Here is a 24,396-nt window from a genome sequence, read left to right as displayed (position 1 = left end):
AGATTTAACTTAAACATGAAAGGTTCCTTGTGAAACCAGTATTTTCCAGGTCAACATGGGTAAGAAGTAATGTAATCTGGTGTGGAGCAAAAGATTTATCAGAAAGTCTGGGTAAAAGCAACTTGTGGACAAAATAACTTTTTATGACTTGAAAATGTGAAAAGTAGAAAATATTGAAAGAATTCACAACTTGTTCAGCAGTATTTCATGAGCAGAGGCTGAGTATATTGGTGCCATCAATCCACCACATGAAACATGAACACAAATCCAGCAAGAGAGCTTCCAAGCACCAAGAAAAATAGTTGCACACAGCTTCCATTTGTGGGCTAGAGTTTACTGTAATTTTAAGTTATTAATCTTACAAATTAAATCATCTGCTTTCCAGTCTGTTTTTACAATGCAGCAAGTAAGAGAAACTGACGTTGACTAATGAACAGAAGTGATGGCCAAAAAAGAAGAGGAAACCATAGAGGCATTTTCATATAGGGGCAGGCATATTAATTACTATGCATCTGTGTCATCAAAAATAGTTATTTCTCTTTACTGAGAGAAAATTAATCAGAGTCCTTTTAGCATTACATTAAGAAACAAGCCACAAACTACAAAACGAGTTTCCTTTAATCTTAATTGGTCATGTTTCCACAGTAAATATCAGTTGTCCTCAAAGTATTGTTGGTGTTCTTATAATTAATGACATAGTGAAAGTACACGGGAATTATAATATTAGAACCAGGATAAAACAAACAGGGGGAAAAAGCCTCATTATAATGATGGAAAAACTAAAGCCCAGATAAATGAAATGAGATCAGCCCATGATCCCTGAAAAATGGAGAAGTTTTAACTCCAAAAGCTATTTCCAAAATTGGTTTGCTACAGAAGAAAAAAAATGGCATCCATGGAAGATACATACCAGTTACCAAATGCCAGATAAGGTAACCTTGGGTTAAAAGCTTTTATGAGAGGGATCTACTTTACATTTTAATGTTTTACTCTCATTTTGCATGTCCTGTGTTCAAGTTATACTGTAATCATACTGGTATCTTATACCATGAAGTAAATTTACTGCCATCATCTATATACTACAAATACTAATTTGTAATCAGAAAAGGGCAGTCTGTAACAAGACATGATTTTGAATTGCTGGCCCTGGGCAAAATAGTGAACTAGGAAGAAGTAAGTTTTTGAAATCTACCTACTTCCACCAAATCTCATGATCCCTTGATAAACATTTTCCTCTTCCCAGATGCCTATCCTTTGCCCAAAACTAGAGGGAGGAATGCAGAGAAGAGATAATTAGTGAGAAAGGTGTGAAATGATTAGGCTGACCCAGAACATAGCTCTTCTGTGTTAATTCTAGGATCAGAAGCTAACATTTGTAGTGTCTACAATATATAAACCAATGCACTAAGCAAGCACTTGGCATGTTCTCTGATTTAATTCTCACCACCAATTAACAGAATAGATAGGTATTCCCTGCCCCCACTCCCCACCTTTTTACCAATGGGAAAAACTGATTTCTCAACATTTACAAGTTTATTAGTCCCCTTTCGTTACCCATAGCTGTACTATTCAAATGTTCTCAGCATAGTATCATATCAGAGGCTTTACAGGAGGAGGTCTGTGAAAATGTGCCACCTTTATGTCCTTGTCTCACTCCTGCAACAGAACACATATAGACTAAAAATATTGGTGCATGTTATCACATTCAATATTCCCAATTTTTGAATATTTATATCAGTAGGGAGACTTCATCTTGCCAAATAAGACTTAGTATGATAAAAACATGCTTCCGACTATAAGATACTAAACCTGCTTCTTAGATTTGCCATTTTAATAATTTTAAGTCTAGTTTAAATTTATCCTCAGTTTATAATAAGTGTATCTCTCGTTGGAGGAAAAAAGTTGGGTCTTACAGGTTTAGCAATCTTTACGATACTTATTTTATCCACATTGCCCAATGGGCCTAGATATTTAACAGGGGTACTTCTTAAACCTTATTCATAAGACTGAAGTACCAAATAGAAACTTAGTCTCCTTATGGTGCCTGCTGATCGAATTTTCTCCACTTTTCTATTGCAATTCTAGAATTACATTATGAATTAAAGTCAGAGGCAGAGTTTTTAAATCATAGAAACCTACATGATTAGTTTTTCCCACCCCAGTAAAGGTGCAACTTTTGTTCCTTCAAATATTTATTGAATACCAGGTGTATATATTAGGCATTGAGGACACAAAGGGATAAAAATAAAATTGGAACTTACAGCTCATGGTTTAGCTAGAGCCCAACATATACTTAACTAATAGTTATATTAATGATGTGAACAGAAGGACACAAGAAGCAGATGGAAGAAATGGTTCTACACCAGCTTTGGGGTAAAGGGGACAGTTGGAATGCATAAACTCAGTAAAACACAGAAGAGATGTTTAAAGTTTCGGAAAAAGATTTCACAGTGTTGTATTCCAAGCAGGGATTTCCCCAGCAAAGGTAAAGACTTTTTAAAGTACACAAAAGAAATGGCAAGTACTGGCACTCAGTAAAGCTGGAAATTGGGCACATTAATGGAAGATTGTGATGGATGAAGCTGGAAAAGCCATATCATGAAGGCTTTTTGGTGTAATGCTGAGCGTTTGGCTTCTATTCTTTAGGAAAACAGTCATAGAATATTTCTAAGCTAAAGAGTAACAATCATATCTGTCTTAGGAAGATCAATCTGGTAGTAACAAAGAATGGACTGGAACAGGCATAGGGGCAGAGGAGTACAGGCAGCCCAGAACATTTTGGGATATTTTAAGAGTCCTGGTGAGATGAACATCTAACATGGCTGTGAACATCTACAACAAGTAGACAAATTATGAACATTTCTGGGGTCAACTCAAGAAAATCTCACAATACATTGTATATAGAAGAAAAGAGAAACCAGGTAACTTTTGCAATGACTAGGTAGAGACATAGTGATGCCAATAACCAAATTAGGAGGGAAAGGAACAGCTAATGCTTGGGGGCAAGGGAGAAGAGAAGGATTTAGTTCTGATTATAGAGATCATTAGAGCTGAAGTGAGAAACCAACACTGACAAGTCATGGGGTCACGAAGATAATTCAGGGACAAAGTGTAGAGACAGAACCTGAGACTGCTTTAAATAGTGGTGGCTATGGCTGAAGAAGACATCCAAAGAAATGGAAAAGCAAAAAATAATAAAAAGAAATGGAAAAACAAAACAGATAGGTTATATATACACAGAGTTTTAAGGAGTACAAAACTAACAAGTGCTGAAAGGATTAAACAGAAGTATTAAGGAATGAAGCCACTGAATTTGGCAGTCATACGGTGACCTTTGAGACTACCACTTCAGCTGGGTGATTAAATCTGAAGATTAAGACAAAATTGTAGTGAAATGAGGAAGTGAAGGCAGACAGATTTCCAAGAACCTTGTCATCAAAAAGAGAGATGAAACAATAACATAAACAAAAGCCAGGCTGAAGAAACGCTTTTTTGGGGTTTTTTTTGTTTTTGTTTTTTTTTTAAAAGAAGACAGACCCAAGATTTGTCACATAAATGTCTGGCTAAGTTAAAAACAAAAACTTTTAAAGAAAGAAAAAACTTGGGTAGAGGGAGGATGTGCAATTGCCTATCCAAATAAAATGTTAAACATTATGCAAAATATTTGCAACTCTACTGACTTGTCTCTGAATCTGTATACTTTGTAGTCTTCAGTAGTACCAAAGCAATAAACTTTATAGGCAAGTGTACAGATTTAACATTTTAAAAATATAGATGCATAAATTCTAAATTTCAGGGGATCCCTGGGTGGCGCAGTGGTTTAGCGCCTGCCTTTGGCCCAGGGCGCGATCCTGGAGACCCGGGATTGAGTCCCACCATCGGGCTCCCGGTGCATGGAGCCTGCTTCTCCCTCTGCCTGTGTCTCTGCCTTTCTCTCTCTCTCTCTATCATAAATAAATAAAAATTTAAAAAAAAATTCTAAATTTCAAAATGTGTAGAAGGATCCAGAGTTCTCATTATTTTAATAGTGCAGTTCTTGGAAGGCAGATAATAAGACATACAAGTAGTATGTCATAATTTCACTTTAAATTTCTAACCAACATAAATCCTATTTGCCCACATTTTATTCTCACACTCCCTGATTGGGTCTGAAGTCCTAGAAGGGAAGATAACCTGAAATCCAAGATGTTTTCCCCTCCTTTCTCTGACCTCCCGGTAGAGATATGTCAAGATATGTCCTGCAACATCTGTAAACTTAAAGAAAAAAGCATCTCTGCTTTTATCTTCTTGTGCTTGACATTCTAAAGAGCAATGATTTCCATCTGAGATATGCTAAAGAAAGAAAAGCCAGAGCAGAGATAGAAATTTATACTTCTCCCAAGTTGTCCTTTTAATTGTTTTATCTGAAGTACACTGTCAGTGCCAAACATGTCAAACATAACTAACTCTTTCATGAAATAGACTAGGCATTCTAAAACCAGTAAAATTCTGTTTACATATCAAAATAGTTACATGAGGTGGAAGAAAGATTAATAATCAGATCTTCTATCAGTCTGAAGACCTAAAACCCATCCTGTCACTTTTTACCACCTTAAAATACTTTGAAAACAATGCATTTTTGTCCGCCCCTCCTAGGATAGAAATAATCCTGTCTAGAGGGAAGGGAAGTGATTTAGCATGCTATCCCAGCACCTACACTGAACTAAATAACTAGTTTAATAACCTTGCTTAAGGTAATCCTCAATATTCTAGGTTGGCATGAATCAACTTTTGATAATTTTTAAGAGAAAAAAAAGGTATTCAGATTGGAGTCACTTTCAAGATCTTACGGCTTCGGTTGAAGACAGAAACAAGAACTTTTAAAGATGATGAAATGAAAATGTCAAATACAAGAAAATAATTACAAAACAAAGGTAAAAAGATTACAGTTATCAATTTTAGTATTTATTAAAAAGGTGGAAGACAAGGAAAATTCCTCTCAAACTCTAAAATCAAATCTTGCATCTTTGCTAAATGTAAAACGAATTTTTAGGTATTTGCTTTACATGACAATAAACTTGTCAACAAAATAACTGAATGAAAATTTACCAACAAAACACTGCTAATCTATTATTTACAAAAATGATCTCACCTGCCGTAAGTTATTTGGGGAAAAAACCATTTCAAGGAACACTAATGAAATACCGTGAAGACATAACACAAGAAATAAAATTTGTCCTAATGTCTCTGACCCCTCCCTTCCCCAAAGTTATAGAATGGACTGAAAATGAATATCTGTGGGTATAAACATAATATTTCCAATAATCTTACGCACACACACACGCGTGCACACACACAGTTCTGTGCCAGATCAACCTAATCTTTATTTAAGGTCAGCAGCCTGAGGGTTAAGGGTAATGAATATGGCTTTAGTAAAGTTTTCAACTAAATATCACAAATGCTTAATTCTTTTGCTAGCTAACCAACTAACCTGAGAATGGAAAAGGTTCTACTTCTTGGCTAAAAGGGTATAAAGCAAAGTAATTAAAAAAAAAAAAAAAAAAAAAAAAAAGCACTGCAGCAGACACCACTGATATACCTTATTTTTTTAAGGTCTGTGTATCAATTTAATACTTTATATAATGACTATTTAGATAGCTTAAGATCATATAGAAACTACATCTTAAGCACTTTATCATTCTGGTCCAAGAAATTGGAATATCAACAAAAAACTTGTGTTTGGAATGTACTTACTAGGAAACCATTAATAATAATGCAATATTGAAATAGAAATGATTTGTGTTTAACAAAGGCAAGTCAGCAAGTTCTTAGATTGCATCCGAAGAGGATTCAAAAATTATAACCCACTAAGACAAGGAATATAACATTATTCAAGGTGACAAAGCTATATCTTGAAATCTGAGCCCACTGATTTATATTTCACTTCATACATCATATATACATCACAGAGATGTATGCATTTTACAAAACATTAAATTTTCAAAATATGGAGAAATTTTGAGTATTGGTTATATAAGAAACTACACCTAAAAGCAACCACTGTGGTTGTTTTAGATATTTCTTTTAGTTAAAAGTTTAAGGCTCATATATAATATTTTTGGGATACCCTAAAGACATTTTATTACTGTATGATCTCATGCAACTATGTGTATACTACTAGGAAACTAAAACTAAAACATTGTTAAATATATCACCCTTCAATTAAAAAAAGAAAACATTTTAACCACATGCTCTCCTATTTCTCAATACTAGTTTGTTATGAACTTTTATCCCCAAAAGGTAGATGGCAAATGATAAATTTAGCTTAAAAAAGAAGATTAAAGTGATGAGGAGCAGGCTAAAACTAACATATAAAACAGAATCCCTATTTACATTATCATGATTTATACTTTCCTTATCCCATGAAAATTCCTATATTGCAAATATACTGATTTCCTATAAACCATTGAGATTTCCTACAATATTTGCCAAGCCCATTTAAAATGTGGGCCAGAAATGATGTCACTGCTGCAATTGATTTTTTTCTGGTGAAATGCCTCTTAAGTGGCTTCTCCCTAGCCCAGAAAGATAAGCAGTTTTAGGGGTACCACAAACAAGGCTGGAGCAGAAACAATTTCAGGAGCAACAGTAACCCAAAAGACTACACAAAGAACCTCAGTTAAAAGTCGTCAAAGTATAAGCCCAGAAAAATACCAAAGATAAAATAAATTTGCAATGAGCAGAGTTCCTTATATCAAAGCATAAAGACATTTGTTTGATTTTAATTACAGTAGTGGAAGCAGTCTCAAATAGTGCTGAAGTCCATCACTGAAGAGATTTGTTTTAATCTTTAGCTAGGCACTAGCCATCCTGTTTCCTACCCTAATTTTACTTTCTAGAGTTTTGGGAAAACAAAACAAAACAGTATTCTAAGTTGTTTACCTTGCTAGGGTAGGGAGAAGGATCCTTAGAAAACTGAGGTAACACATCTTATTTTGTTAATTATATCTCTGTATATGGCAGTTGAGTCATGGCCCTTAGGTTTATCATACTTTCTCCTGTTCTCTGAGAAAAATGTAAAAGAGGATTTTAACTGCTTACAATGAAACATTCTGTAACTAAAGATTTTTACCCAGCTACTATTAAATATAGTACAGGTGTCTATTAGTAAGAAAATTTTCTCAACTTTTTTTTATCATTCCAAACACTATGGAGATTTATGTTAGGGCAATGTAATCTGGCCATGTTACTTCATGAGTTGAGTGTTAAATACCAATAACTGACCTTGTTTCCCCCAACTTCATAAAACTGCTTCTATTACCTAAACTGCTTTCTAAATGTTGAACATAAATATTTTAAAATGTATTCCCGGGAGTGAGGCTAGGAAGTTTCACATATTCATATTATTCAGCAATTTAAGAAAGAAGTTATGCAAAATATGATATACATATCTCTATATATTCCCATAATACACACATATATAAATATGCTTTCATAACTGAATCTTGGTTTTAAAAATGCTTACACAATGTGGGGAATTTAAATATTCGCTAGATTTGAATACATACATTTGCACTCCATTACCACTGTAAATTGATATACCAGCAGAAACATAATAGACCAAATAAATGATTTAACTGAATTGTCAGTTTGTGTTTTTGCAGACCCAAGAGAAAACATATTTATTATTATGAACCTTTATTAAGTGGCTCACATTTCAGTATAAATCACACTAAAAAGATTTTTTAAAAGCTATTTACACTACAGTGCTGACACATTAAAATGAAAAAAAAATTGGTATAAATAAGCTCTATGGAAAAGCCTTAAATTGTCAAAAAAGAATTCTGGCTCATATTACAAAAAATATATATATATGTTAATGTCAGCTCTATTCTAAAACCTATAATTCCAAACCAAATGATTCTTTAAAGACTCCTTTTGTTTAAACCTGTAATGTTTACAGTGCATCTGGCCCTAAGTGCTTTGATACTTCACAGTTATGGACAGGCACTGAGGAATGTTACAAAGCTACATAAACTCTATTTTGTAACAGACTTGGAGCAAGTCCTTGGCTTGCTTTCAGAATTCATGAATCTTTATTACATTATTAACTTTAAAAAAAAAAGAATTTTAAATGGTATGTACAAATTTAGCACAAAATGTCATCATCTTTTCTATCTTGATTTGAATGTGCTGAACTATGTTGCCTTGTATCAACTAGACTTATGAGACTTCCAGGACATAATTCTTCCTTTAAATCTTTGTTGCTATTTTCAAATTTAGAGTCCATGTCAATCTTAAATTCTGTAAATTGAACATGATCCAATTTTGCTTTAGCATTCTTGCCATCCATATTATTCGGTGCTCTAGTCTTTTCAGGAATATAAACATTCACAGGTTCTTCCTTGATTCTTACGGATGCAATAGGTTCATGTTTCATCTGCTGTAATTCAGATTTAGAATGAAGTTTGTCTGAAAAATTAGAATCCAAGGAGGTTTTGCTTACAGCACAAATCATGTGATCAGTGTGAGATCGAAGAATTGATGATGTGGAATCTGGTGATGTGCCTGTTTCATGAGTATCTGTATTCTGAGCAATCTCCTCCTCTGAGTGATACAACTTGAGCCGAACGTGCCAGGCTAAACTGCATACAGCTGAAACTGTCTTGAACTGATGAACAACATTCCTTGGAATAAAATAAATGTCATTATCATACAGCTGAATCCTGGCATAGCGGATGCCTTCCCTCCTCAGTTGATTAAGTTTTGCATCATCAACCCACTGGACACACTAAGAAAAGAAACAGGAATACTGTTAAGTCTTTTCCACAATAAAAATTAAACTGAAGACAGTAATGCTTTAAGATATACCTGAGAAAGTGGAGGCTCATGTAAATCTAACTGCATTCGTTGAACTACTTCTAAGAAATCTTCAGCATGAAAACAAATTACATCTTTGGTTATTCGGGGTTGAGCAGGCCTAAAAACATGAGATAATGAAGAATCTTCCATTAATATTTCACTCTGTTAAGTCCTTATTAAATTTAAAGCAAAAATAGTTTATGGTCAAAACAAGAGTCCCTAGAAATAAAGTTAAAACGTTATTAGAAGACCACTTTACATACTTAAAGGGATAAAACCATGAGTTTGGGCCTAAACATAAATTTAAAAAAAAAAACCTCTTTTTATTATAGCTATGTATAACCACATTTGAACTGGTTAATTATTGAAATAAAAAAACTAAGGGCTCTGTCTTCAAGGTCAATAACAGATTAAATGCTAAAGATGAAGCTACTATGTAAAAATTGGAGGTAATAAATATGGGGAGAAGAGAATACTTTCTTCCAATAAATACACATATAACTGCAATTAAACCTAAAATTCCTAAGTAATCCTTAATAAATTAAGAGATACTCATTAGAAAAGTGCTAATAAACTATTATCACTCTATTTGTGGGGGTTAATAGTGTCTTTAAATATAATTCTAAAAAAATGCCCAAATTATCCAATTAATCAGCAATATACAAATACATTTTTATAGAACATGCTCGAAAATGGATTTTAGAATGTAATTCCAAGCAACATAAATCCAAAAAAAAAGTCATACTAAGGCAAATTATAAACAAATTTCTAAAAACCAGTGATAAAATCTAAACCTTATACTTTACATTAATGTACAGGGAAGGAAGAGTTAATAATGATGCCAGCTTCTCATCAGGGACAATGACAATACAGTAAGCACCAAGTGAACCTTAGTTTTTCTTTAACCTTAGTCAAGACAATTGTTTTCACATCTAGTCACTTAGAAAATGAAATTATTACAGTCAAACTCAAAAGAGTAAAACTACATTCTAACAACTGAAAACCTTTAGTGCATTTATACAATTAGGATATCCAAATACAGGGACACCTGGGTGGCTCAGTGGTTGAGCATCTGCCTTTGGCTCAGGGCATGATCCTGGAGTTCCGGGATGGAGTCCCACATCGGGCTCCCTACAGAGCCTGCTTCTCTCTCTGCCTGTGTCTCTACCTCTCTCTCTCTGTCTCTCATGAATAAATGAATAAAATCTTTAAAAACAAACAAAAAAAGGATATCCAAATACAAAGAAAACTGAAACTTTCTTTCCCTACAGTAAGGAGAATTACAGAGAAACCACCCAAGAAAACCTCTCATGAAAATAGCAGTTTAAAAAAAAAAAAAGGCACTTAGTTAATATATACCACTCTCCACAGTGCACAGCCTTCAACACTCCAACAGCAGCTGTAGTCTGTCTTTCAAAACCTTGTCCTATATGATCTGCATGGGCTCTTGTCCTGTCTTCAAAGAGCATCTCACGGGGCTCACTGGTTCGAGGTAGGTACTGCAGGTTTTTTATTTCATTGGTAGTTCTGTTAAAATAAAATTACATTTATACAATATTATATATATTAATTTTATATATATATAAAATATACATCATTTTATATATATATAAAATGGAGGTGGGGGGAAAGAGGCAGTCCTGTGTATTAAGGTTTAATCGCCTTGAAACATTTGTATTGATGTACTGAGAGGCTTAACTACCATGAAGCATTTAGTAATCACATAATTCAGACAAAAGGAAATTTTAAATCATCTGCTTCCAAATCAGGTTCTATTTTTAAAATGAACAAGTACAAACAAAAACACATACTCCTTTTTCTAACACACTCTTCACAAAAGTGGCAGTTGTAAGGTAGATAAACAACGAAATGACAGATGGTGTGGTTTACCCAATTTCTCCTGCCCAGAATCTTTACAAGGTTTGTTTGGGCCTTATCTGTAGAACCATTCCCCTACCTCTCCACCCCTCAAGTCACATGGCTAATGTAAGATGCATATATGGAACAAACAGGTAACTTTAAAAATGGATTAATTAATATTTATAGAATACCTACTATATACCAGGTCCTACCTAGGCACTGCAGCCAATGAACAAAACAGTAATGAATATAACAGGTTTCCCACTTTCATGGGAGTTTATACTCCAGTGAGAGAAAGACTAACAGATAAATAGCATGAAAACACCAAGTAATAAGTACTTCCACAAAACATGCAGGATTGTTTTAGAGGCAGAAAGAAAATCTTAGCTCCCTCTTAGAAGACAACCACCTGCCATTGGCCATCCCCCTACGGCTCATCTAGACTCATTGAATGCAAAAACTCTACTTTTGCTACAGATGGGGAAAAGGGTGAGAAGAATTTCTTTGGGAATCATCATCTTATTTATTTTCCTGTATGGTTTTTCTATGGCATTCAGAGACAACTTGAGATTGCCCCCATAATTTTCTCCTCTCATCTTAGTCTAAACCCCTAGAATCATTCTTTCCTATTCTCTAATTTCCCATGCTCAATCTCTACAACTTATTGCTCTTGTGAACTCTTGTATTACAGTCTTATTACACATATACACACACACAGAGGTGATGTGACGAAAAAAAAACCATGCTTTTTTTGCTCTTTGTGATTAATGTTCTGCATGTGTCTGAAAGCTAGACGAGGACATTGATTCCTATGGAAAGCTAACAGGGGCTTGAAAGCCTACAACTCTGGTATGATTAACACCGCATTCTAACAAATTAAGACTTTATATGAAGCATTTAGCACAGTAGTGCCTTGGGTAGTGTTGTTATTAGTAGGTCAGGCTAAACAGGGTGATGTGAAATCATCACATTTACATGGGTAATAATCCCTGAGGTGCAGGCCAGGTTCCTCAGAGGGCTGGTGAACTCCTTTAAATTACATGTAAAACATGTATATTTGCACTTGTTCTGGGGAGAGACTTTCAGATTCTCAAGATGATTTATAAATCCAAGAACTACTGAGAAACACCAATTTTATCATTTACTACCAACTTATAAATTAACTTGTAAAAATGTCATTCAACAGATATTTAAGCACCAGGAACTCTGTTTAGGTGCTTAGAGACACCTAAGTAACCAGCATAATATAGTCCCCTGTCATCGTGCAACCTACAGTTTACTCAGTGACCATTTTCCCTGTTTTTTCTTTTAAAATTAATAATCACTGTAATTAGTAATTATGGATCTAAAAAAAGTTCTATTACCCACTCCATTCCCACCAATGTTAACCCAGTATACATTTTTCCATACTTTTCTGTGTTCAATAATTATAGACTTATACATGTTTATTTCTTTCATACAAACAGAATCATACTGGCCACATTACTCTATATTTTGCTCTTTTCAAATGTCATGAACATCCTTCCATATAAACAGACATAAATAATTCATTTATATATATATTTTTAAGATTATATTTTTTTTAAGTAATTTAATCTCTACATCAAACATGGGGCTCGAACTCACAATCCCAAGATCAAAAGTCACATGTTCTACCAACTGAGCCAGCCAGGAGCCCCAAAGGAATGGAAATTGGGTTTTGTTTACTTAAACATTTTTTTAATGATTTTTTAAAGATTTTATTTCACCGTATTTTTAATAGTAACGTGCCGAAATGAATTCAATCATTCCACTATTGATGGGCACTCAGACCATTTTAAATTCTTTTTCTTACTACAAATAATGCTGCAATTAATATTCTTATACATTTACCTTTAGTGCTTTCATTTCCTAAGACAGATTCCCAAAAGTGGTAGTGGTGGATCAAAGAATATATATGTTAAACTTCGTGAGCTATTGTTAAATTACTTTCACAGAACAATTACAGCAGCTCACCTTTCTACCAACAATATATAAATATTCTGTTTTCTCACATACACATGCAGTATTATTGCTCTATTTGTTTTGGTAATGTAATAGGTAAAAGTAATATTTCATTATTCTTTTAATATAACTGGCTGAGACCAATTTTTCTACTGGGTTGTGTTACATTTTCCTTGTCAATCAGGGAATGCTCTTTGTCTATTAACTTTGTCACGTTACAAGTTCAGTCCATGATAGTTTTGAACTTTGTTGTTGCTGGTATCTTTTCTCTCACAAATAGTACTGCAATTATATTTTTCATCTTGCTTAGAAAGGTCTCTCCTAGGTTTAAAAATTTTATTCTTATATTTTAATTTTTTATCTATTATGTTCACATCTCTAACTTATTTATGAGATGGGGGTTATGGCTTTGTTTTTCTTTTAAATGGACTTCAATTATGCCAGCATTACTCATTAAACAAATCTTCCTTTTCTCATCTATCTCATATATTAAGTTCTCAATACACTTTGATCTATCTGGGTTCTTTATCTTATTCCAAAGATCTTTTTAAGCTTTATAATAATTTTTAACTTCTAATAACAAAAGCCCCCCCTCATTTATTTTCTCATTCAGTTTTCTTGGCTATTTGTTGATTTATTCTTCCTTCTGAACTTTAAAATCATTAAATCCAGTGCTGGAAGTGTGAGTTCAACTAAAATCCTAAAAATTTCAAAGGACTATCATTTTTATTCAATCTGAAAAATAGAAGGGTTTTTCATTTGTTTAGGTATTATTTTAAATCCTCCAGAAGATGTTTAAGTTTCTTTATATGTGTTCTGAGTATTTTTAATTAAATTTATTCTCAAATGGTTTACAATGTCTTTGTTGTGAATGACATTTTTCCATTCCTAATTACAATTTACTGTCATTTACCTATATTTCTTAAGCCTTATTTATTTCATATTTTATAAAAAATTTTATTAGCACATGTAGCCATTTTTGAATTCATATTCCAAGTATGCTTTAAACTTTCCCTTCCTTCTTTCTCTAATTTTCAACGAACACCCCCCTCCCCCAACATACAAAAACATCTATCCCTGGCAATAAAAATTTGTATTCAACATACCTTTTCCTTTTGAAAGGTGACTTTGGCATATCAGCCACAGGGATCATTTGTTCTCCTGGGCGTACCCACATAATGGGACCATCATCACTGTCTTTTCGACTCTCTAATTTTAGACTAGATAGTGTCCCCCATGGCAGTGTACACTAGAGGCAAAGAATTACATAGGAACCAATTATTTTCAAAATGCATCTCCAAATGTACATTAAAGAATACTGCCCCTTAACAAAGTTTCATATATACCTTTATACTTACACATTTGAAATACATACTATATTGAATATATTCCTATGTTGTCATACATTTTCCTTCAAAAATTCTATTTCAAACATACCAAGAGTAATTATTCTTGGGTAGCTCCCTCCTCTAACCCTGCCAGAAGTATGATTCACTATATTCAACATTTGTTATTCTTCCTTCTACCAAATACAAGGGTCATATGATATTAGTAAGTTGGTAAAATAATCAAGTGTTCTCCATGAGAATCTATAAAGATGAATAATTGAGTTTTTTTAAAAAAGCAATCTCTGGGCAGTCTGGGTGGCTCAGCGGTTTAGCACCACCTTCAGGCCAGGGCCTGATCCTGAAGACCCGGGATCGAGTCCCACGTCGGGCTCCCTGCATGGTGCCTGCTTCTCCCTCTGCCTGTGTCTCTGCCTCTCTCTCTCTTTGTCTCTCATGAATAAATAATTAAAAACTAAAAAAAAAAAAAAAAAAAAAAGCAATCTCAAAAAAAAAAAAGAGAAAAGGATACCAGTCTTTGATTAGTTATAATGAAAGCCTAACAAAACAAAAAGGAAAACCAAATCAAAATCAAAATTTATTTCTTTAACCTCTCTTAAAAAGGTTGCTGGTCTAAAAGCAACTTTTCCTTTGAAAAGAAAAGAGAGATAAAAATGTCTAAAGGCCATTGTCCATGAGATGGTGGAGAATGAGATTTAAAAAAAACATCCAGGGATGCCTGGGTGGCTCAGCGGTTGAGCATCTGCCTTTGGCTCAGGGCATGATGTGTCTCTGCCCCTCTCTATCATGAATAAATAAATAAAATATTAAAAATAAACAAACAAACAAACAAACCATTCATTGCATCCTCTTTTAAGAAAGGGTAGGACTGTCACATGAAATTTCTCCTAAAAGAATGCATTTAGCTCATTTGCTTTTAAAATTAAAAACAAACATAAATATTTTTAAAAATTTTTAAGATTTTTTTTTTATTATTCATAAAAGACAGAGAAAGAGAAAGACAGAGAGGCAGAGACACAGGCAGAGGGAGAAGCAGGCTCCATGCAGGGAGCCCGATGTAGGACTCGATCCTGGGTCTCCAGGATCACGCCCTGGGCTGAAGGCAGTGCTAAACCACTGAGCCACCCACACTGCCCTTAAAAATACTACTCAAAATAAATGCAATCAAATTTCATGAAGACACTAGCTGGGAAAAGTAGAAAAGTAACAAATTAGGTTTAAAAGGAATAAAAAAGGAAATGAAAGAAAAATGGATTGGAGTGAAAAAGAGAGGATAAAAAGCTAAAAAATGGAACAAGAAGTGAAAATAGATGTGTAACAGATTATTTGGCAAATAATAGAGACAAATGAATTGTCACATTCTGACCTCTGAATTACTAATTAAATAACTACATAGCTCAGAAATTTCTCAGTGGGATAGCCCCAGCAGCCCACAATAAGAAACAGAATGCAGAAAGTACTGAAAAAATATAAAGAATCTGGCTAGAAATCATTTAAAGAATTTAAAGAGGCTTTAAAACCACCTAAATCTAAATGCAATGTTTTCTGGATGAGAAACTGAAGTCCAGAAAGTTTAAATTAGGCTTGCCCATTCCAGCTAGGTAGAGCTAAGATTGAAATACAGACGTACAATTTCCCAAGCCAGTTTTCCACAATGCCAAGCAGGCATTCCCTTGTCCTAAATATTTAATTTAGCAGGCATCCTTCCTATACATCTTAAATCCTCTGGTTCTCAATTTATAAAAAGTTAATAAACAGATGGAACCTAATTTCCTAAAGTGGCAGCAACAAGCATTATTTTTTAGTTTACCACTTAGCTCTGCCATTATAATTAATAACTGAGTCACATGCACACACACACACATACACAGGAATTATATTTCTGAAACAATTATGATTTGTGACACCCACAATTCAGACTGCTTGATATGGTTTTCTCTTACTTTTAAAAATGGTGAATCTTCCAACATGTCAAGGAACTCAGGGAAGTAATCTCCCACTTCTTCATCAACTGCTCCCACCAGGCTGATCTGTCGCATTGGGCCAGCTCTGTAAGTACCGTGAGAATATGTTCTTTTTACCTGAAGGATATGGATTTAATTAAAAGTTACACATAAGATAATGCTTGTTATCATTGTGTAACACCAAATTATATTGTCTGAGAATATTATAACATAATGTGAGGTAAGCAAAACAAAACAAAAAGGCCTTTACAAACAGTAAAAATAAGTAAATAAATAAGGCATGAAAAAAATCTATGCCAAAGCTATTTTATCTTCTCTATTCCTACATACTGCTTATGAAAACACAGATAAGATAAACTGTATAATTCTAGATAGCTGAGTCTAACTTCTCATAACATTCATTATTTGATCTATAAGGCCAATGAAATTTATATTCAAAAATTCATATCCTACATTCTCTTAAATGGTTGATATCTTTTTATCAGAATTTCCAAAAGTTAAAAAAAAAAAAAAAAAAAAGATTTTCCAAAAGTAGACTGCCTCAAATGTTACATTTAACCTTTACCAGTGGGTTGTATGTCTAAAAGGCCACTGGGAATGATCTTTCCTTCTAGATCATACCATATTAATTAAAACCCAGGTTTACATGTCTGTCATTAACTCTGATAAAAACTACTAGAGATTGAGAATCAGGTGTGCTAGGTCCCAACTTTACTTCTACTATCACCAGCAGCTATGTGACCTTCAGAAATCACATAAATTCATTGAGTTTTAGTTTCCTCAAATGGAATGATTTACCTCAGATTGCTGAAAGAAATTTAATAATTACATAAAGCTATAAAGCCACCCACACAATGCTAGCAAATGGGTAGCATTCAAGTATCAACTGAAATATAACAACCTGCACTTCAAGAATCTTGATATCTGAGGCCACGTGCGTGATCAGTCAAGCATCTGACTCTTGATTTTGGCTCAGGTCATGATCCAGGGTCGCGAGATCAAGTCCCACATCAGGCTCCATGGAGCCAGCTTAAGGTTCTTTCTCCCTCTGCCCCTCTCCACCCACTTAAAAAAAAAAAATCTTGATACCTGAATTCTGGCAAGCACATTTAAATACTGCAAAAAAATCTATGCCTTTTCATATCCTAATGTTAAGAAACAAGAATCTTTATAAAGGAAAACAATTTGCTTTCATGGGGCACCTGGGTGGCTCAGTAGATGAAGTCTACAACTCTTGATCTTGGCTCAGGTCGTGATCTCAGAGTCATGAGACAGAGCCCCCCCGGTGGGGCTTCATGCTCAGCAGGAAGTCTGCTTGAGATTCTCTCCCTCTCTCTCTCTCTGCCCCTCCCCACCTCCACACGTAAAGCATGTGTGTTCTCTCCCTCTTTCCAAAATAAATACATCTTAAAAAATAAAGTGCACTATAAGTGGTTTACTTCTATACCACTTAACACAACTTTTGAGTTTAATAACCTAATATTCAAACATACACTAAGTCAGTTGGAATCATGAATTTATTTAATGTTTTAAACATGTCAAATTACATGTAACAATGCATTCAAGTTCAAAAAGTATGTATCTGATAAAATATACAGATGGCACTTAAGCAGTTAAAACAAAATATAAGAATACAATCCATACACCTTTCACAAAAATGGAAATACTTCTTGATTTAGATGACACCTATGTTATTAAATACTATATAAGCAAATATCCCATTACATGGAATGAAATAAAATCTACAATATTATAAGATAAAAAGGTTCAACTCTCCAAAAATCATCTATCCAACAATTACAACTCAAGGGCTGTAGGGATAGTGGGATAGGGGAGGAAACAGGTTAAGGATTTAAAGAATCTCTATGTAGCCGAAAGAAATGCCATAAGACCATGACTCATAAAACGGTCTCTTCTGACATACATTTCTACATTAGGCACATTTCTCACCTCTGAAATCATAAAGAATAAGAAACTACAAATTTAAAATGGGAGGAGTCAAAAAAAAGCAAGCATACATAGCTGCAGCTCCCCTAGGAAATCAGTATTATAGCATCATAATGACCAACCTAGACTGAAGACAGAGTTAAATTATATTGCGTATAATTTTGTTGCATATTACATTAAAAATGTTATCCTCATTAAAATCGTGGTACCTAAAACTAAAGGCTTCCATTATCTACAAAGTCACTTAACTAGAAAACCTCACACACATCCTGATGATAGTGGACATGAGATTACTAAATTTGTTTTATTTACTTCAAAAACATTAATCAAACCATCAGTTTTTTGATGCAGTAGAAAGTTTACCAGAAAATATCAAAACAGGACAGCCCAGGTAGCCCAGCGGTTTAGCGCCGCCTTTAGCCCAAGGTGTGATCCTGGAGTCCCAGGATCGAGTCCCATGTCGGGCTCCCTGCTGAGCCTGCTTCTCCCTCTGCCTGTGTCTCTGCCTCTCTCTCTCTCTCTCTCTCTCTCTCTCTCTCTGTGTCTCTCATGAATAAATGAATAAAATCTTAAAAAAACAAAACAAAACAAAAACACCAGAGACCTGACTCTGAGGCCAGCATGCTACAAAAAGAATAAAGTGGCTTTTCTGACAGGGAAACAAAAAAGTAAATTTGTAAGACTTAAAACTGTTTTCTCTTATTTTATGTATAAAAATTGCTACAAGGGAAGAAGCAAATATGGTAATAAGGAATTCAAAGAAACCACAAGAATGACTCACTTGAAACAACTTGCTGTTTCCCAAAATATGTTTCCTGATACGCCAGCCCCTGAAAAGAGGATTCTATATCGTCTTGTAAATTTGGAGGAAACTCTTCTGTTTGGGAGATTTACCACACCCAGTACTACCGTTTCTGAGAGGTCTCACAGTAAACAGAACTTATTTGGCTCAGTATTACATAAACTGTTCTGACTTCAAAACCTGTTTTTCTCATAGTAGTTTATCTATCAACATCTCAAAATATTAAAAGTTCCACAGAATAATAGTGAACTATAATAAATACAGAAGATATTACAGATGTTCCTACCTAGTATTAGCATCAATCTGAAGAAAATACAGTAACAAATTTGATAGTTATCAGCACAAAAATTGAGGAGGTGAGGGGAGAAGAGGCTGTTGGGTCAATTCTACTGGGTGTTTTGAGGGGAGGGGGGAAGGAAGGGAAAGTCTTATTTTAAAAAACAAGATTTAGCTCATCACATTCTTACAGAGGCAATCTAAAATCCAACATAAATGAGTCTGCCACAAGAGGGAGCCATTTCCCATAACATCTGACATATCCTTTCAAATCAAAATATAACAGGTAATGAATGACCTTTAGTCAACATTCTATTTCAAAAATATCCATATGCCTTCAACTAAAATGAGTTATTATTCACTTTTAAATCAGTACAATAAAGGAAAAATTCCCCTGTCTCAATTAGAGCATCTGGTACCTGCCAAAGTAATATTGTATACAGATCAGCTCCTAAGCACTCAAGGAAGATGTGACTGGCACAAATGGTCAAAATGAGAATTTAGTAAAAAGGCAGCTGATGGTTCAAAGAAGGTATATCAAACGGTCAGCAAGAAATCAGTAAGTTAATTCTCTTCATTTTGCAGAGTGGCAAAGCTTAACAGATCAGATCAGGTTTAATAATTGTTTCACTATTAAGATATTAACCACTTTAATCATGAGTTACCACCCTGACCTAAGTTATTTAATACAAACAACTCAGAATTAGGATAAAATAAAAAACAAGATTTACAGTTTGGGGGAGGAGAAAGTGGTTAGAAGACAACTGTTCTTCCAGTTTTAATATTCTCACAGCTCTAACTATAGGGTTCAGAGTATGTGCTGATTAAATACTGAGTGACAAGAAAGAAATCTCATTTATTCCTTGACAGACCAAACTCCTCTGTCTCACTTGACTTTTTGTTTCCCTACTATCAAATGAATATCTGAACAAGATGGAGATGGTAGAAAAGCTAGGACAAATGTGGAGGTTGCAAATGGCCAAAAATTCTTCCCAGGTATGTATGCTCATTTCTGAGCAGCATAACTGCATCATCAAGAAGTGAATCTGGGTATGGCCATTTCACTTCCTTTGCCCAATGGAGATTAGCAAACACAGCACAAGCAGAGGCCTGTGCACTGGGGACTGCACTTTTTTTCTCTATGAAACCCTACAACAACCACCATGTGTATGAGCCCAGGCTAACCTGTTACATGAGGAGAGAAATGTGATCATCACTCCAGCTGACAACTACACCAACCGCTAGACATACAAACAAGATCTCCTAAGACCAATTGACCTGCCAACCACTAGCCATGTGAATGAAGCCACCCAACCCCAGCCAAGATGACAAAAACCATAAAAATTCTCCAGATAGCCCAAAGAATTGTGAGAAATCACTTTAGGATATTAAGTTTCTAGGGTTTTGTTTTCCACAGCAAAAGAACTGATACAGATAGGTTATGAACTTACAACAAAAATCCATGTATATGTTTCTTCTCAAAGACTTTTATCATACAGTTTGACATTATATCACTAACCTCACAGCCACAATATTAGAGACATGACATGATCTATTAAAACAATATCTATATTTCACATGGTCTTTAAATTTTTCAGGCAACCTGCAAGGATACAGATGAAGATGAGAAACATTATTATACAAGTAAAAAAAATTCCAAAACCGTTCAAAGACTAGGATGTCTTGATTCTCTGTCACTGCCATGTATATGTGTACTGTGTGTATATATATAAACACATAAATCCACAAAAAAACTCAAATTAACATGTTTTAAGGATAAAAGCTAAACAGGTACAAAAAAGTTTTTGTGAAAACTACAGAGTAATATCACAAAGATAAACGCTATCACTATAAAGGTCACAGAAATGTCTATATCATTTGTCATATTTTAGTTTCCACCGAATTAAAGGCAAATGAATTTTGGTTAAATTCTAGCTGCTTGGATTTTAATTAGTAAGGAAGGGAGGGAGGGAACTAGTCTCATGAAGATGGACTTAGTTGGGTTCCACAAGGCACTGACAGAGCCACCAGGCTGCACTATCAATAGCTGCAGTAACAACTTAGGTCCATCATATACAGTGGCCTGCTGGTGGTATTAATTCTTTGGTTCTGATACATACCTGGGCATATGAGGATCTGTTTTAAAACTGAAGTTAATGAAGTTTTATTTACATTTCAAGCCTCAATATTTGCACAGAGTACAATATTAGAATACAAGAAAATACAGAATATGTATCTTAACATACTATACTATTTTACCCACTAAAAATAGTGCCAATGATTCATTACACAAATACTCATTATCATGAATTTCTTTAATGCTAAATGTATATTCCAAACTAAGATTAAATAAAAACAACAAAGGTTAGATTTGTACCCTTCTCTATTAACTCATTCAATCATGTTTCTAGATCTCTTGAATACTGCTTTTCAGACTGGTTTTGACTTGGAATAAAGGTTTTTCAGAATATAAGAGGTAGAAAGGGGGAATTAAAGAGTAGTTACTAGATTACAAAATTTAAAAAATCAAAACTTCCCTACAGGTCTGCTTTCCTCTGCTCTGTAAAAAGCATTATCTCTCAAATAGAGCAGATTCTACTGAACCTACTAACCTCTTCAACTTTGTTTACAAGAAGTCCTGATCAAATCATCAAGCTAGAACATGAATTTGGCTTTCTTTCTCACAATTGGTTTTCACTATGGTTGATATTAAGTGAAACTACATTCTAATATTGATACCTCCTTTCCTTCTTCCCCTAGAATACTAACACACAATTAGTTCGATTACTGTTATTTCAACCAATTCTTCAGTGAAGACAAATTCACAGGCTAATTCATTTAACATCACCAAAATACACAGCTTCACTATGTGATTCTACTAACAAGCATGCATGATGCATGATAATCCTATAGATAAGGGGAAGAAGGATACTGGAAGAGAACTAAGGCACAAGATACATTTTCAATTTCTCAAGGTGAGTGTCAATGTCATCTTCTAAAAGGTACTCAAAACTTCCAAATTTTTAATAACAGTGACCAATAAAATGAAATCCTCAAATACCTAGGAACAAACCTCAAAAGACGTAAGATCTATAGGATGAAAAAAAATATTATTGAGAGAAAATAAAAGACAAATGAAGGTATGAGATATCATGATTATGGACTAGAAGACATCAATTCTACCCAAACAACTATAACTTCAATGTAATCCCAATCAATATCCTAAGCAGATTTTTCTGTGACTGACAAACCATAAAGTTTATATGAAAATATAAATAGCCAAGAAAATCTTGAAGAGCAGCAAAATCGATATTTACTCTGATACTAAGTTTCATTATAAAGTTCAGGCAATTAAGACAAACAGAATAATGAAATTAGAGCCCAGAAACCCACACCATATATATGATCCAGCTGATTTATGGCTAAGATGGCATTGTAATATGTGGAATGAGTGCCTTTTTCAATAAATGATCATGTCCATGAAGAACCATATGGAAAAATATGTACCTTGATGCTTACTTCATACCATACACAATAATCAATTCCAGGAGAACCGTAGATTTATTTTTTTTAATTTTTTTTAAAGATTTATTTATTTATTCATTCAGAGAGAGCAAAGAGAGAGGCTGAGACACAGGCAGAGGGAGAAGCAGGCTCCACACAGGAAGCCCAATGCGGGACTCGATCCTGGGTCTCCAGGATCACACCCCGGGCTGCAGGCGGCGCTAAACCGCTGCGCCACCGGGGCTGCCCAGAACCGTAGATTTAAGTGCAAAAGGTAAAACAAAAGTTTCAGAAGAAAACTTCAGAGAATACATTAATGACCTGGGGTAGGCAAGATTTCTTAAACAGCACACAAAAGCACAAATCATACATGAAGGAAAAAAACTTATAAATGAGATTCCATTAAATTTAAGAACTTCCAGTCACCAAAAGACACTCTTAAGAGTGAAAAGAAAGGACGCCTGGGTGGCTCCAGTGGTTGAGCATCTGCTTTTAGCTCAGGGCATGATTCCAGAATTCTGGGATCCAGTCCCGCATTTAGGCTCCCCATGGGGAGGCTAATTCTCCCTCTGCCTATGTCTCTGCCTCTCTCTGTGTCTCTCATGAATAAATAAATAAAATCTTAAAAAAAAAAAAAAGTCAAAAGCAAGCCACTCAAAGAGAGGACATATTTGCAATGAGAGGACATATTTGCAATACACAGAGCTGACAAGATTTTTGTCCACAATATATTAAGAGCTCCAACAAATCAATTAAAAAGAAAAGCCAATAGGAAAATATAAAAAAGAGTACACTAGTTTTAGAAAGAAGATAACCCATTGGACAATAATTATATAAAAAGAAGTTTGATTTCTTTAGTCATCAGGAAAATGAAAATTAAAACCACAATGAGATACTACTACACAGCCACCAGAATGGCTAAAATGAAAGGACAGACACTACTAAGTGTAGCCACAGATGTCAAACACTGGTGGTAGGAATGTAAATTGGTACAACTTTGGAAAACCTGTAGTATCTAATAAAGCTGAACATTTGCACACTTTTTGATCCTGAAATTCCAATCTTAAATACATACCAAACAGTAAGAAATACATATGTTCATCAAAACATATGTACAATAATATTCACAGTACCCCTATTTTAACAGCCACAAACTAGAAACAAACATCCTTGGTAAACAAAACAAATAAACTGTGGTTTATTCATACAATAGAATACCATACCACAATAAGAAAATAAGCCACTGTTACATATAAGATAGATCAATCTCACAAACATAATGCTAAAGGAAGGAAGCCACATACAACAATTCACATACTATTTGATCCTATTATATAAAAGTTCAAAAACAGGCAAAATTTATCTGTGGTATCTGAAGTCAGGAAGTGGATACCTGGGTCTTTGTGTATATATGGGGGAGTGCACAGTAGTGATAACTACTAGTAATATTCTACTTTTAAAAATCATAGGTGTGTTCATTTAGTAAAGCTTCATTAAGCTATACACTTATAATATGTGCATTCTGTGTATGTATACTGCAATAAGGTATATTTAAAAAATCAGTTTAACAAAAGCTTTAAAAAGTTTATCTTTAAAAAAAATTTTAATTGAAAATGAGAAATAAAACTATTATACGATCCAGCAATTTAATTTTACTTCTAGGTCTTTAACCAAAGGAAATGAACACTGTCTTGAATAGATAGATGCACCCCCCACTACCGCCCCATGCTTACCTCAAGTCCCTTTCCCCCAGGTCCTGGCAGCCACCAATCTGCCTATTCTAGGTATTTGATATAAGTGAAATCATACAATATGTGACCTTTTCCGACTGGCTTCTTTCACTCAACATAACGTTTTGAAGGTTCATCCACAT

The 24,396-nt window shown here is 34.3% G+C and overlaps 1 protein-coding gene across 1 annotated transcript in view; it reads right to left on the bottom strand.

Annotated features, from left to right (window-relative positions):
* Positions 1-4,922: 4,922 nt before the first annotated feature.
* Positions 4,923-24,396, bottom strand: part of RSBN1L (round spermatid basic protein 1 like) — a 60,508-nt gene continuing 41,034 nt past the window's right edge. The window contains exons 4-8 of the mRNA XM_025449581.3: positions 15,974-16,111; positions 13,791-13,933; positions 10,201-10,368; positions 8,851-8,959; positions 4,923-8,770 (exon numbers count right to left, since the gene is read on the bottom strand). Coding sequence (XP_025305366.3) covers positions 8,129-8,770; positions 8,851-8,959; positions 10,201-10,368; positions 13,791-13,933; positions 15,974-16,111 — 1,200 coding nt within the window. The 3' untranslated portion in view covers positions 4,923-8,128. The remainder of the gene's footprint in view (positions 8,771-8,850; positions 8,960-10,200; positions 10,369-13,790; positions 13,934-15,973; positions 16,112-24,396) is intronic.

This window comes from Canis lupus, chromosome 18 (assembly GCF_003254725.2).
Source record: "Canis lupus dingo isolate Sandy chromosome 18, ASM325472v2, whole genome shotgun sequence".
Classification (NCBI taxonomy): Eukaryota; Metazoa; Chordata; class Mammalia; order Carnivora; family Canidae; genus Canis; species Canis lupus.
This window is presented reverse-complemented; position numbering and strand designations above follow the sequence as displayed.